The sequence below is a fragment of the Cynocephalus volans genome, chromosome 11 (assembly GCF_027409185.1).
Source record: "Cynocephalus volans isolate mCynVol1 chromosome 11, mCynVol1.pri, whole genome shotgun sequence".
In the NCBI taxonomy this organism is placed as follows: Eukaryota; Metazoa; Chordata; class Mammalia; order Dermoptera; family Cynocephalidae; genus Cynocephalus; species Cynocephalus volans.
In genome coordinates, this window is record NC_084470.1 from 4,935,626 (window position 1) to 4,950,138 (window position 14,513).

The 14,513-nt window shown below is 39.2% G+C and overlaps 1 gene segment (V, D, J or C); it reads right to left on the bottom strand.

Annotated features, from left to right (window-relative positions):
- Window positions 1-1,553: 1,553 nt before the first annotated feature.
- The window catches only part of LOC134391075 (T-cell receptor gamma chain C region C10.5-like), a 34,774-nt gene continuing 21,814 nt past the window's right edge, over window positions 1,554-14,513 (bottom strand). The window contains 5 exon segments of the C gene segment in view: window positions 1,554-1,696; window positions 3,842-3,863; window positions 4,973-4,989; window positions 7,052-7,381; window positions 13,888-13,942. Of these exon segments, the coding sequence occupies window positions 1,554-1,696; window positions 3,842-3,863; window positions 4,973-4,989; window positions 7,052-7,381; window positions 13,888-13,942 (567 nt within the window).

Sequence of the window (14,513 nt, forward strand, 5' to 3'; positions counted from 1 at the left end):
CCCCCTCTGAAGAGAAGAGAAGCAATGCGTGTTTTCATTTGTTTTGTTTTTGCCATTTGAAAGTGGATAGGTGGAAGACACATGATATCGGGTAAAAAGAAAAGGGGGCTGTGGGTTCAGGGAGACCTGGCTTTAAATTACGGCCATTACTTAAAAAACCGTGACCTTCCACAGAAAAAGAAACATACAAACAACAATCACAGTCATTAATACATTGAACTTTTAGAAAACTAGAGGTGGAAAAGGGGAGGGTACGGGGGGCGGGAAGGGGCTAATGAGGAATTGGTCAATGCACACAAAGAATGATTGTGTGCTGTAATGATGAATAAGATAACTATGCTGATCTAACCACCACGCATTCTACACAATTACTGAAAATCAATGTTGTACACCACATTTATGTATAATAAATTATCTAAAAAGAAATCATGACCTTGTGTGGGTAGCTTAATCTTTCCCATCTATAAACTGTGGACCCTGATTGTATCCACCTTGAGGAACTCTGAGAGGGTTCATGGATTGCATAGTGCATGGTAGAAACTCACTGAATCCCTGTTCCATCCCACCTAACCTCTCTGCAGAGAAGAATAGCAATCATTGTTAGTGCTTTCATATGTGTGTGTGCGGGGCTGTATCTACTATTTCTAAAGTAGAGCTATCAAGAGCACATATCAGTGCAGCTGAGGACTCGCATGTATCAAGCATTATTAACTCATCTAATCCATAGAACAACTCCAGGAGAAAGGACACTGCACCTTCAATTTACATGAAGAAATTATAGCACACAGAGTTCAAGTAACTTGTCAGAGGCCACACAGATACTAAATACCAGACCCGTGACTCGAACTCTGGCACTCTGTCCAGAGTCCTGTGTGCCTAGCTCCCCCATCGTGCTGCCTGTTTGGTGCATGCAGCTTTCATGGGATTGTCGTGAGGACCAGGAAACACGTTGTTTGTGAAACACTAGCATAGAGCTGAGCAAACACAGTGCAAATCACTGTAGACGTTGTCCTGTTGCCATCAAAATGTCCCAAACGAAATGAATCTGACCTTTAAAAGAGAAGTAACATGTGTTTGCAGCAAGTGCTCCATAACCACTGTATCGGAAAGGATCAGAAATTGCACTGCATGTGGTAGCAGACCATGATTACAACCAACACCGAATGTCATGGCCCAGTGGGCATGCTATTTGTTACCTTGAACTTTCCATTCAATTTCATCAAGTTTAGGTACACATGAACAAAAGTAGACTTTGGGGTTTGTTTGTTTGCTTGTTTGTTTATTATTGTGCTTATGAAAAACAAAGCACAGAATTCGAACAGCAATAAGGCCACTCCAGTATGTGCGAAGGGCAGGTTTGCACACAGCTGTCTGTGCGAGGGCACTGGAGCACAGCTGGAGGCTGTGCGCTGTCTACACTGCAGCTGCCATGACTCGGGCTGGCTGGAGGAGCTGAGGGATACTGGAGAGAGGGGTGCTAATGGCTGCCGTGGGCTACTGTGTCAGGGACAATACATGACGCCAAAAAGATGTCCCCTTTCTGCAACCGTCTGTTAGGAACTCTTCCCATCACGACAGACAGCTGTTCTTCTAAACAGACAGAAGGCGGCAAAGGCAAAGTAGACCACGCTGTTGAGGAGCAGGAGCAGGTAGGTGTAGTAGGCAGAGGTGCTGGTGAGCTGCTGCCCCAGTGCTTCTGAGAAAAGTTGTTCAGCTAGTTTCACCTGTTCTTTGGACAGGGTAAGACACATTAATCGGGAAGGGATCACAAATATTTATTTCTGATGATCTACATTGAAGTGATATCCCACCACCACCAAAACCCAAAAGTAAGCATTTGCCACCAGCACCAGAGCAAGACAAGTCAGTTCAGCTCACAGGTCAAGTTGATTAACCTCTGCTCAATTCACTTAGAACATTCCAAATTATAGAAGAATAAGGTTGGGTTTTTAATGAATGAGTCCAATGAAGAAAAAGTGTTGTGATAATTAGATTCTAGAATTTCTTCACCCCAAAAATGTTCTAAGTAATAATAACATCAATACTTATTAACGCTAACTAAATAGCAAACACTATTCTGAGAGCTTTGCTTGTAAAGTTTTTATCTTATTTAATCTTTATAACAAACTATGAGAGAGACGGAAAGAGGGAGATTATTTTCATTCCCATTAACAAAGAAACTGAGGACAGAGAGAAGGAATTTGGCTCATGACGTGCATTCAGTGTCAGAGCCCAGCTTTCAGCCCCAGCAACAAGATGCTAAAGAACCCATGGAGCTGCTCTGTAATTCTACATCTTCGTGTGCAATAAACATACCAGACGTCAAAAGGTTAAGCCTAAATACAAAGTTGAGTTGCTGATTTAGAAGCATCCACGCCATCGCACACTGTGCGTGCAATGAGACCTCTAGGAAGGGTCAGTGCATGGGAATTTGGTCGTGTTTGCAGCAGGGTGGGTGGGAGGTTTCAGTAAAGAGGGCTTAATAGAAAATGGGAGAATGGGGTTAATCCAAATTCTCTGAGATGTTAGGTGGTTGTGACACACTCACCTGTATTTCCTAAGTGTCTCATGGTGGCTTTGATGTTATTGGGTAATTGCACTTAACACCAGTTGAAGTTTTGCAAGACCCACGTGATGTCAAGGAGTACTTAAATACCCGGGTGGGCCACAGTGGCTACATGGTGAGCCGTGGGCCCAAGTCACTTCCTGTGGAAATTTCCATTTTACATGTTCTGTCCTCACAGTGTCAAAACTCCAGAAGCATTAGTCCGTGGTGTAGAAAGATTCCTAACTCCCTGCCTTTGGTGGGACGAGATGTTACCTCCACTCCTCATCTGTGTGGCAGCTGAGGTCCAGAGCTCCCTGCATACTGGAATAGAGGAAGGGTCAGCAGGGCTGGAGCCCATGCTTCTAGTCGTGTTCTCTGTGCACATGTAGAGAGAAAGGGCCAGAACCTAGTGCTTATTCTGTGCCTGCTAAATGAGATTCCCAGTGCTAGACATGTCACATCTGTGCCCTTATATCTTCCACAAACACGAGTTTGGTGTAATTCTTCTCACTGGCGTTTGAGAAAAGTACCACTCACAGAATGCAAGTCACTTACCCATGTTCATGCAACTAGTCACTGAGAGAACTAGGGTGAGGGCTGGTCTGTGGAAGTCAGAACCCACTCCCTCCCCCCTCCCCCCCATGTGTCCTTCATGTCCTGGTGCCTCAGCTGCAGAATTTCTTGCTCCGTGACTACATCACAGAGGAAGACTAGAGAATTTGCTGTGTGAAATATTCGTCAGAAGGCCTCATTTGAAACCCCAGATCTGACTGGGTGGCATGTGTCAGGGACTTAATTTTCCCTCATCGCCCTCATGTGTGGAATGGGTGAACAACATTGCCCCACTTCCTGGGAACATCGTGAGGTTTCAACAAGAAAACCACATGGAGCACAGCCCACAGCCTCCGCATAAAGAGCACTCGGTAGGCACTAGTTCCTGTTATTAGCTGCCAGCAAGGACCAAAGACTAAAGCATAAATAAATGATCTGGAAGCAACTTGGTATCACGCTTTCCCCAGTTACAGAAACAGAAGACATACGGATAAATCCATGACTTGAATCAACAAGCCCATTGCTGAGATAGTTCAGAGCCCATCACTGCAGCCTCTGATTTACAGTCATCTCAGACCAAGACCAGCAGTTGACTGTGCTAATGTGACTCCTAGGAAATGAAGGATTAATACAATGGCACTCAGTCCATCCTGCTACCCCAAGCCAGTCTGTTTTCTACCTGAAGCCAGGGAAGTTCCGATAGTTAAGATGATCAGGAGGGGAAAAAGCACAAATACTTACCATTTTCACCTTCCAAACAAGGCTTTTTAGTATCTAGAAGAAATGAGAGCAAGTATTAGGCAGTTGTTCATGCCTGTTATTTGACTGGGTGCGTGTGTGTATGTGTATGTGTGTGTGCATATGTATGTGTGTGTATATATACACAGACATAAAATGTTCTGACAGCGAGACAGTCATTAACAATATGAGCCCCCACAATTCCAGAAATAATTGGTCTGATTCTATAAAATTCCGTATATCGTATTTGTATGTTTCTGTACAGGAAGATGTGGAAGTTCATGAAGGATACATTGTTTTTTCTTTTTTATCCTAACGAGTGTAATATCCAAGACCATCCGGTTTTCCTTCTGTATTCACAGCTCCCACCACAATGCCTACTGCAAAATAGGTGTTTGATAAATACCTGTTCAATGGGAAAATAAACAGAAAAGTGGCTGCGTTACAGTCTTCAGCACACACTGCACATGAACTATTGCTACCAAAAAGAATCCATCCAATCCTAGAATCCACAACAGAATCTTAGATGTTTGATGAAGTCTGGTTTTGAGAATTTCCTTATCTAAGCAGAAGAAACCAGTCATACCATTCGAAGTCGTGCGTGTCTCCAATATCTCCAATTCGTGCACTTGATTTTCTGGAGGTTTGGTGTCTGTGAACATAACAACAGCAATATGAATGAAAGCTCATATCTACTGAGTGATCATTCCTTTGCCAGGCACTATGTAAAATGCTTCACACGTGTTCTCTTGTCAAAGAACACTTCAGTGAGCTGTGGGATGCGTGGCCCATGATAGAAAAGAGGAAATAAAGTTTAGAGAACAGAGGTAACTAGCTGAGAGTCGCAGCAGTGAATGGCAGAGCTGGTATCCAAAGGATAGCTGTAGGGGATTAAGTGAGATAGGGCATGTGGAAAGTACTTTGTAAAATGATCTACAGAAATAAAAAAGTAATTTACAGAGAGACAACGTAATTCCAACATTGTGGACACACACACAAAAAATCCCCTCTTTTCCAGATAACATAATTATTCCTAGCTAATGGCCTTTTTTATTACAGGAGCTCAGCATCTCAGTGCCAGTCGTTCTGGGAACAGGACAGGCCCAGTCACATTTATGTTTCTCTGAATAAAACCTGAGATGAGAGTTGTACTTCCCTATGATGTATAAAAAAAAAAAAAAAGGCAAACATACATACAAAGACAAAATGTTTTTAAACAGATAGAAGAAAACAGAGTCACAATTTTCTTCTCCTGGATGTGTTCTTGTCCATATGTATATGGTTCTGGTGTGCAATTTTATACACTCAACGAGTTCTTTTCTTTTCTTTTTCTTTTTTTGATCTGCTCTAAAAAATAGGTTTTAGGGTAAGTTTGAAGAATGAAAATATTGGTTTAATCATGTTCAGATGTTCAACTATCTTCAACAACTGACTTCGACGGGTCTTAAAAGTCTCCTTCTTTTTCTTATAGTGACTTTGTTCATTAAAAGGTACATAAAAATATCACCGTGCATTGAACGAGCAACTCCTCATCAGGAAATCTATGTGTGTATCATAAGTTCTGTCTCTCAGTCAAGGTTGGTTGAAAACTTGGACCAGATTAGTTTTATTTCACTTGAAAATGATATGTTCCCATGTTACATTTTTAACATTGATCAAAAAGGGGGGAGGGGAAGCTTCAAGGGAATGGCATTGAGAGTTAGCTCTTGAGTAACATTAACAGAAGTGTGCTCCTGAGCTCTGTCGCCATGAGAAGCCACGAAGGACGCTTGTCCTAGGATTTAGTGTCTAGTGTTGGGTGAAGCCCACTGTAAGACTGGACTTCCGTCCTGTGTGCCCCTCACTGCTGTGGAACTTACTGCACTGTTACTGTCCCTGTCACTGGAGACGTCGGACCCTAACTGGGCGCATGAGAGTAGCGGGTCTGCAGGGCACGTGCTTTGGTATCTGTGCACCCTGCGCTTCTCAGCAATTAAACAGAACAAAGGGGCACTATCATAGTTGTATTAGTTGAATTAAGAGAGGATATAAATAAGTACAATGACTGCGTGAATAAAGGCGGCCACTCCATGTATTTGAAAGCACGCACTGTCACTGACATCATTTCCACTTCTCTCCATCACAGCCTCGGGAGAAAGTCAAGGCAATGCTCCAAACCTCATTCGGTCATCACAGAAACTAAGGCCCTGAGAGGATACAGACGTCAGGAGAGATGGGGGCTGGTGGGAGGCAAAGGCCTTCCCGCGTTTTGCGATGTGCCTGTTCCCACCGGTTAAAGAGGGCTTGTTGGCTCCAGGGAGGAATACAAAATGATTCCTTCTCATGACCACTCTGGGGCCTTTGGCCTGGACACGTGCAGCATCTGCAGCAAAGGGACTGCTTTGGACATCATGCCTGAACCCCGGTGACCCTCGTTGATTAGGAAAAGAGGGTGCTGTCTTGACTGCTCATCGCAGTCCATTCCTGCGCATTTCCACGCAGGCCTGGCTAGTCCACTAGAAGTTTGTTGAGCTGCGTTTACCAATGACAATGAAGACATCCACTAGGAAGGATGAAGTGTGTGTGTGCACATTAGCCTCACCCCATCTTTAATGATGAAACTTTACTTACAGTGATACATGAAATAAAAATCTGAAAAACCCAAGGCTGCCATAAAACTGCAGCAGCCAAGGTTATTTCATTTTTCGTTGAGTCGTGCTCTGGCTCCTCCATATAAATCCCATTTTGACAAAAAGACCTCATTGTTTGTACTTAAACTTTGTGTACAGCAAGATTAAAGGGAGGGTTGATGCTGCCTGCTTGGTGGGACCTTTCTGCAAGACATACAGTTGTGCTTACTTCCTGACCAAGTAAAGTCACGAAAAGTGGAAACCTTCCTGAACATTTACTGTGTGATAAGCTGCTAGATGCTTCCCCGTATTTTGTGTCATTTAATCCATATAAAAGTTCTAAAAAACATCATGTGACCTTAATATTTTGAATGATGAAACTGGAGCTGAGAAAGCTTAAGTAAACTTTTCCTTTTTTTTTCTCCAACACCCATACCATTTTAATTCTATGGGAAATAGCAGAGCATTGATGCTACCATTAAATGTAACAACATTTAAGAAAGATTTATATTTCTTTTCCATTATTACTTGGCAGGAAAAAGGTGGGGCATTCCCACTCAGATAAGTTTCCTGGGAGGTTCTACTTACATTTATATACACATACCTTTGTTTGTTGCAGGAAACAGAATCTCTTGATCAACTCCTCCTTTATTATTCACGTGTTTGACGATGCATTTGTGTTCTTTATCTAGTGACTTTTCAGTCACTGTCAGCCAGCTCAATTTCATGTACGTGTTGTTAGTCTTCATGGTATTTCCCTGCTGAGATTCCAGAATTGTATTGCCATTTTTTTCTTTCCAATACACTTTAATAACGTCAGGGAAAAAATTCTCAAGAAGACAAAGATGTGTTCCAGCCTTATGGAGGTTTGTTTCAGCAATTGACGGAAGAAAAATAGTGGGCTTGGGGAAAATGTCTCCAGCAGGGGTTTTACCTGTGGGGAAAAACGGAATATCAGTTAAATGGAATTCTTAGAGAAATGCAAATACCCTGGATTGTTGCAAACAACACCGTGCACAGCAATAGGAGGAAAAGTTGCCATTGGATTAGCACCTGCCATGGCCTTTCATCCCCAATAGGTTGCAAGGTTGTTTATTATTGTCCTTATTTTACAGATGTGAGAAGAGAATCAAGAGTTTAAGTAACTTCCAGAAGTCACAGCTATTGAGTTTCAGAGCCTGGATCAAAACCAGGACTTGCTCTTTCTCCACATGCTGTGATGGTGCATGACTTTTAACTGCCTCATGCCAAGATTTCCAACATTCATGAACACATTCTTTTTAAATGTGTTTTTGTCTTTTTTTTTTTTTTTTTTACTGGAGCATGGTTTCCAGGTGGGTGGCAGGAGAAGAGGGAAGGAGGCCAGGTAACTTGGATGATCTCTCTGCAGACGACGATCTTTGGCCCCTTCCAAAGTGCATCCCTTCCCCGTCCTTTGTAACTTATGCTCTTTGGCCAAACAACTCACGTCCTCATGGTGCACAACTCTGTGCATCCCCCCTTTTCATGTACCGGCTTCTGGAATGCACCACAGTTGTCATATTTCCCATATGAATAAATGTCAGGAAGAAGTTTTTCACTTTTATTTTTAACAGTATGCAGTTGCTTCTTTAAATGGGAATCTGCTTTCCTGTGTGCCTTTAATCTGTTGGGTTGAACTTTTAGCTTTAAACGTGGTTCTCCTTCCCAGTTCTGAAGTTCATGGGGTTTTCCAAGTTAATTTTTAACTTGACATAACATCTCACTTTCACATCTGGACCACTCCAGGTTTTGGGTGGGGCAGTATTTAAAGCTGTACCTCCAAATTGTTCACAAAGACATTTGTGATTTAGAAGCAAAATAGCAACATTTCCAAAACTTCTCTTAAAAAGTGTTATTATTTTCAGAAATGCTCTTGTGTTACTCCTACCAAGTCATACACTTATCAAAATTATGTTTTGCTTTAGAAAACGTTCACCGAAGGCACATTTTATTTTGGAATTTCCTTTGAAGTTTAAGCACAACTAAGTATACAGCAGGGGTGTATTTTTCATATTTGCTTTAATGTGGATTTACTCCATCAGTGAGAAGGTCTATATATATCAGTATATCCATAGTTCAACTCTCAGTGTCTCTCCAAAAATTTGTATCTACCTCGTATGCATTTAACTGTTTTGCAGCTCCGTATTCCCTTTGTCTTAATCTACTGAATAAAGTTTAAATATAATTAGTATAATGTTAAAAGTTACAGCTCCCCCCAAAAAAGTTATAGGTCCAGTGTTTCCTACACATATAATGTCAAAATATATAATGAAGCATCGTATGCCTTTATAATAATATATAATATATAACAAATATTACATAATATATAATATAAACAAAGCATCATATGCCTTTGTAAAAAGGCATGTCACTTGAATCTGGAATGTGAATTGATTATACGTTTATTTTAATCAAATACTGAAACTATAAATGTTAGAAGACTTTCTTATTAGATTTGCAATTGAAACTCAAATACATCGCTAATATTTGGGGGGGCTATGTTGAAGTTAGTTTAATAACTGAACAGGCAATTTCTTAAGATAAAAATTGAATTTCTCATTTGAGAAGAAAAGGAAAAAAATTCTAGATGATTTCTGCCTATGCAGCAAAACTCCTGATTTTGATACAAAATCAGTAAGCATATATTATAAATTTTTTGAGCATGCTATAAATATACTTATGTCATAATGTGCTTATTTTAATTTTATGTATGTTGCTTTTAGTGCAGATAGTATTTTACTTATTATAATAGTAAGATACTGTATATTTCTCTAACTGTGTACATTGTTTTTAATTTTAAAAGCATGTTATAAAAGATAGGGGTAATATTTCCATAGTATATTATAATAATATAATTTTAGTCTGTAGTTAATACATTAACTAATGTAATTTTCATCTTAGAAACTTGTGTTTCTTCATGTGAATACTTCTGACTTATTGTACTAAAGAAATTGAAAATCAAATGGATGAACTTGGAAATTTTCTGCATGGTACCGCACTGTTTATTGTCTCTTATTTCTTTTTCTTGGCTAGATTTTTTAAGTTTCATTCTTGTGGGGATAAAATAAATCCTGAACCTTCATAACTTCTCAATGTATTAGTTGACTAACCATTAAATAGTGCATTTGATTAGATGTGGTTAGTACCTATATTCTGGATCGTGACTTTCATGGTCCAAATTTTTATCATGATGCATTTTTTTACATTTTTTAAAAGTAAATGAACCTGTCCAATTCATTTACGTACATTCATTTACATAATCAAATAATATATTCGAGCCAAATTGCCTAAGTTGTTTGTATTTTATTAAGTTGCAGCACTGTGAATTGTATATAAACTTAACAAAGATCAACTACTTTTCATTTGAAAGTAAATATTTCAAATCTTCATATGTATATTTATTTTAGTGTTCTCTATTTCTTGTTTTCTCTTTTATCAATTAAATAGTTATAGCTATTTAATAATTAAACATGTATTTCAGGTTTATAACAAGTTTCCAACTATATTTAATATTGGCGATTCAATAATTGGTGATTCAAAATTTTCTTGCTAAAGGACAGGTACACAGAAAGTGGTACCCCAGAAGTCTTATTTCAGAATCAAAGTCCTTGCCTTTTCCTGCACTGCACTTCCCAATAATTCACTTCTCAGAGGACTTGTGAGTTGCATCTGTGCCACCTTTATTAACTTGATTGCCAAAATACACACTGTCAGTAGGAAAAAAGGGGAATGAAAAGTCACTTTTCAGTTTATGAGTTCATCTCTTCATATAATATCCACCGCTAAAAAGCCCATAATATACTATCCCTTTCATTTTTTTCAGTGCTAGTTTTTAATGTTATCAACTTTGTGAAAATTCTCTGAAAACGTCCCCTTCAGTAAATCTGAACGGCTAGGACCGTCCTCAGGAGGTGGTCTCCCTCATCCAGGCAAAACCACATCCTTAAGGCTAATGAGAAATGAAGAAACTTAGGGAACTGGATTTTTAAAAAAAACAAATGAGGGCAGCTTGTGTCAGTCTTGAGTATGGTCACACAGAGAAATATTTTGACATTTGATATTGATTACTTATGGCCAAATACCAAACATTTAACCTTTCTGTGAGAAAATGACATTTAGAAAGTTTTTTTTTTTCATTTTTTCCATTGGTTATTTTAAAAGTCAAATAAGATACATGACCTAAAGTTGCTTACAAGCCTTTCAACAGAGAGATGCTGAGGGGACCTCCTGCCTCCTTTCTTTAGGATCTATAGTTGCTCTAGACTCCTTGCACGTCTCCCATGCAAGGTAAGGAATAGCACTGCCTCCCAGGACCTGGGACCATCTCCTGAACTATCTGGAGTTCCCACCATGGCTAGGGACCAAACCAGGAGCAATTCCAAGACTTCCAAGCCAGTACCTGCACCAGAGATTTCAGCACCTGCACCGGAGCCTGCAGCACTTGCCTACCTGCCTCTCCTCCCTATAATACACTGGAGAATTTAAAGAAAATTTACCTGTAACAATGAGCTTTGTGCCAGGACCAAACGCTTTCATTCTGCTGCCTTGCATTGCCCACTATCTGAAAAGACTTTATAAAAATCTCCCTCATGCAGGAAAAAAACTGCATGTGCTCACTTATAAGTGGGAGCAAAGACAGAAAGAAGGGAGGAAAGAAAGACCACAGTGGTGCATTGCACTTGCAGAGGGAGAGAACAGACCTAGGGATCCAAAGTGGAGAGGGGGAAATACAATAGAATGGGAGGTTGGGGATTAATTGGGTGGGGGACATGGGGTATAATCACAATGTGTGGTAATGGGCATGCTGCCAGTATGGATCTGGCCATCACATCTTGGACACGAGTGGTGACAGTCAGCTTTCTACCCATGAATAACCAATAAAAAAATAAAGTAAAATAAAATAAAATTAGCTTAGGGGCAAATGTGAAAGTAAGAAAAAGAGTGTAGGTGTTAGTAATATCATCCTGCCCTGGATTAGGTTTTCATACAACATTGCTGGCAGAAATAAATTTGTTTTCATGAATTCTTGATGAAGTTTCACTTCTCGGGAGTTATAGGCTTATGAATGTGTGTGTATACGGTGACATTTTATGCAATTAAGCCTCACAATGTTCTACATATTTTACTGTTCTGGGAAGGAGAACTCTTGAACACGTTGGTTCCTGTATCCACAGGCTAATCCTGAAAGTGCACATTCATAACTGAGCATGTCTATAATTTTGGAATAAATCCCATGACATTGATTCACTAAAAGAAATCTCCCTCATGCTTGTTTTAAAATTGTGCCAGTATGTTTTCAATATTTATGTAAGTACAAGAAAATTGGCCCTGCTGACATTAAAGAAAGACAAATCTCAAATAAAATCAGACTAGATCTGCACGTAATCAGTAATGTAAGAACTGATTTCACTCTGCCTGAGCAGCCTGGGGTATGTCTGTTCCCTTCCTGCATTACGTACACTGGAGAGTCTGATCTTATCTTTTCTCATGGTTTTTCCTGAACCTTATGTATTTTTTATATAAAGTCACTTCTTTGCCTAGAGTTGTAATTTAGAATTAATTAATATTTCCTTACTTTTCAAAGAGAAACTAACAGAATTTTTACGTTTGAACATTTAGTAAATTTATATTCAATATTCTTTACAGGTATTTTGTTACGTATGTGTATGGAGGAATGGGTATCTAGATTGATTCTAAAGTAACTTTTCTCAGAATCCCATTGCCATTGACATTAGAGCAGATGAGTTGTTATGGAATATGAATTCTTAATGGTGATATCTTAAGCTATTTACTGCTGACAGACTGTCCTTTGTGACTTGAATATACTCTAAGAGTTTGGTAAATCTCCTTGACCATCGTCAACATTTCTAGCAAATTTGAAACCAATGCAAAAAGAAAATTCAGTGGAATGGTGTCAAAATAACTATCAAGTTCTATAGAAATATCTTAAGATTATATTTTGAGTATTTAATAAATACATATTAAATATGACTTCCACGATGTTTTTTGGAGGGAGAGATGTAACTTCAATGCCATGATTAGCAGCAGAAGCATTGTTCCCACACTTTAGTAGTGAGCTATTAGTAATAAATAGTCAATTAAAGAGTGTATTTAAAAGTTCAGATACAAAAGAGGAAATGTTCCTAATAAAAAGACATGATTTTATATTTCTAAAATCACATATTGGTCCCGATCATGCACTTTGGAATAGACAGGTCTCGACTGGATCCCAACTTTGCCACAGTTACTACTCATATGACTTTAGGAATGTCACCAAACTTCTGTCAGCCTCAGTTTCCTCATCTGTGAAATGGCCATGAGGATCTCCTGCTTAGGGCTTTTGAGATGGAGACAAGGCACTGAAACTGTTCAGCATGGTGTCTGGCTCTTGATAATTATTACCTGATATTAATTTTCTCTTTAATGGGATGATAAAGGGCAATTACATCAAATTCTTCCACTAAACACAATATATGGATTTTATAAGCAATAACTACTACACAAATTAAGGAAGGAAATGAGCTAATGGACCCAAGACCTCCTGCTTGTCTGGTAGCCACAGACTGAAGAACACAAACTTAATCAAGACAAAATCTAGAAGATTTATCCTTTAGACTGGAAGCTTTCGGGTGTGGAAAGTGTGTCTCACTTACTCTTTTATCTTCAGCGTCCAGCACAAAATTGTCTTTAATAAATATTTGCTGAAAGAAGAATGAATAAATGAGGATGTAAACCATCAAGACTCTCTTCACTGACATTGAAGCTAAAATGTCTCGTTGGACATGGGAATTCCATGAAACTGGCCCATGAGCAGGCAACGTAACAAAAGTCACAATAGCAGAAATGTTGACTGATCTCAGCCTGCCCTCTAAGAAGCTAGGTCAATGAGAAGTAGAATGTATTGAGATTCTACAGTAATTGACTATAAAAAATATTTTTGCACTGTTGTTAGGGATGAGATAATAATAAAACAAATAATAGAGGGAGGGTTTTCAGGTTTTAGGGAGAAAGCACTAAGTTATATCCCAAAATATAGTGAAGAGGTAATTAACAAAGTTCATTTTGATGCCTCTCACTCAAAAGTCCTTCTACGAAAAAGTACCTTGGACCGATAACTTATGCCAGTGGTTCACTGACATGATCCCGAAGTCATTTTAATTTCTAGCCTGAGTCTATTCTTTGTGTATGTGTGTGTGCTCTAAACATAGCATTTTAATCTGCTTACAGCCAGGGAAGGGAGAAAGCATTTACAAAGTAGTGTTGTTTCCGTGTCCTGTGCCTGTACCTACAAAATTGCTATTCACATACTGAAGCCAAGAATGTGGCAATGACAGACAAGGTTGGTAGTAAATTGTCTTTTTTCTAGAAAGTATCTATCAGGTTTTCAATAGTACAGTAGAAATAGAAAAAGTTACTCACCGGGAGGTGTTACTGTGAGCTTAGTGCCATCTCCAAATATCTTGATCCAGACATTGTTATCACACTGGTCACGGCTTCTACAAAAATCTCAGCCTGCTCCAGTCATCATGTGACTAGCAGGGTAACAACTTCGTACTGGCCATTTGATCCTCTGGGTTCCTCTGGAAGTCCTTAAATACAGGTTTTGTGGCATCTGATAGTTTATAATTTTTCCTTATGAATTGACTTCATAAATTGTTTTCCACTAAGGCAGTCATTATTGAAAAGCACCAAGAGAGAACAGAAATGGGAAGAAAAGGAAAAGAGGAGAGTCGTCTCAACTGTTCAACCAGCTATTTTTCCAAATTACGAAGAAAAGTATTCAGAGAATCAAGTCTTGTGTTTCTTTCTTTCTTTTTTTCTTTTCTTTTCTTTTTTTTTTTTCCTTTCCAGGTGTTCAATTGTGTTGAAACTGTTCAGAAATTGCATCAAAGGAAAGGACCTTCTGTTCTCACGAACACCAGGGCCTCTCTCTTAGCAATTTGAGAATATATTTGTGAAAGAAGAAAGCTCTTTAGTAACTGAAAATGCAAATGTGCCAACACAGACATACTTGAGAACAGAGAATCAAAGTTTTCATTTTTAAT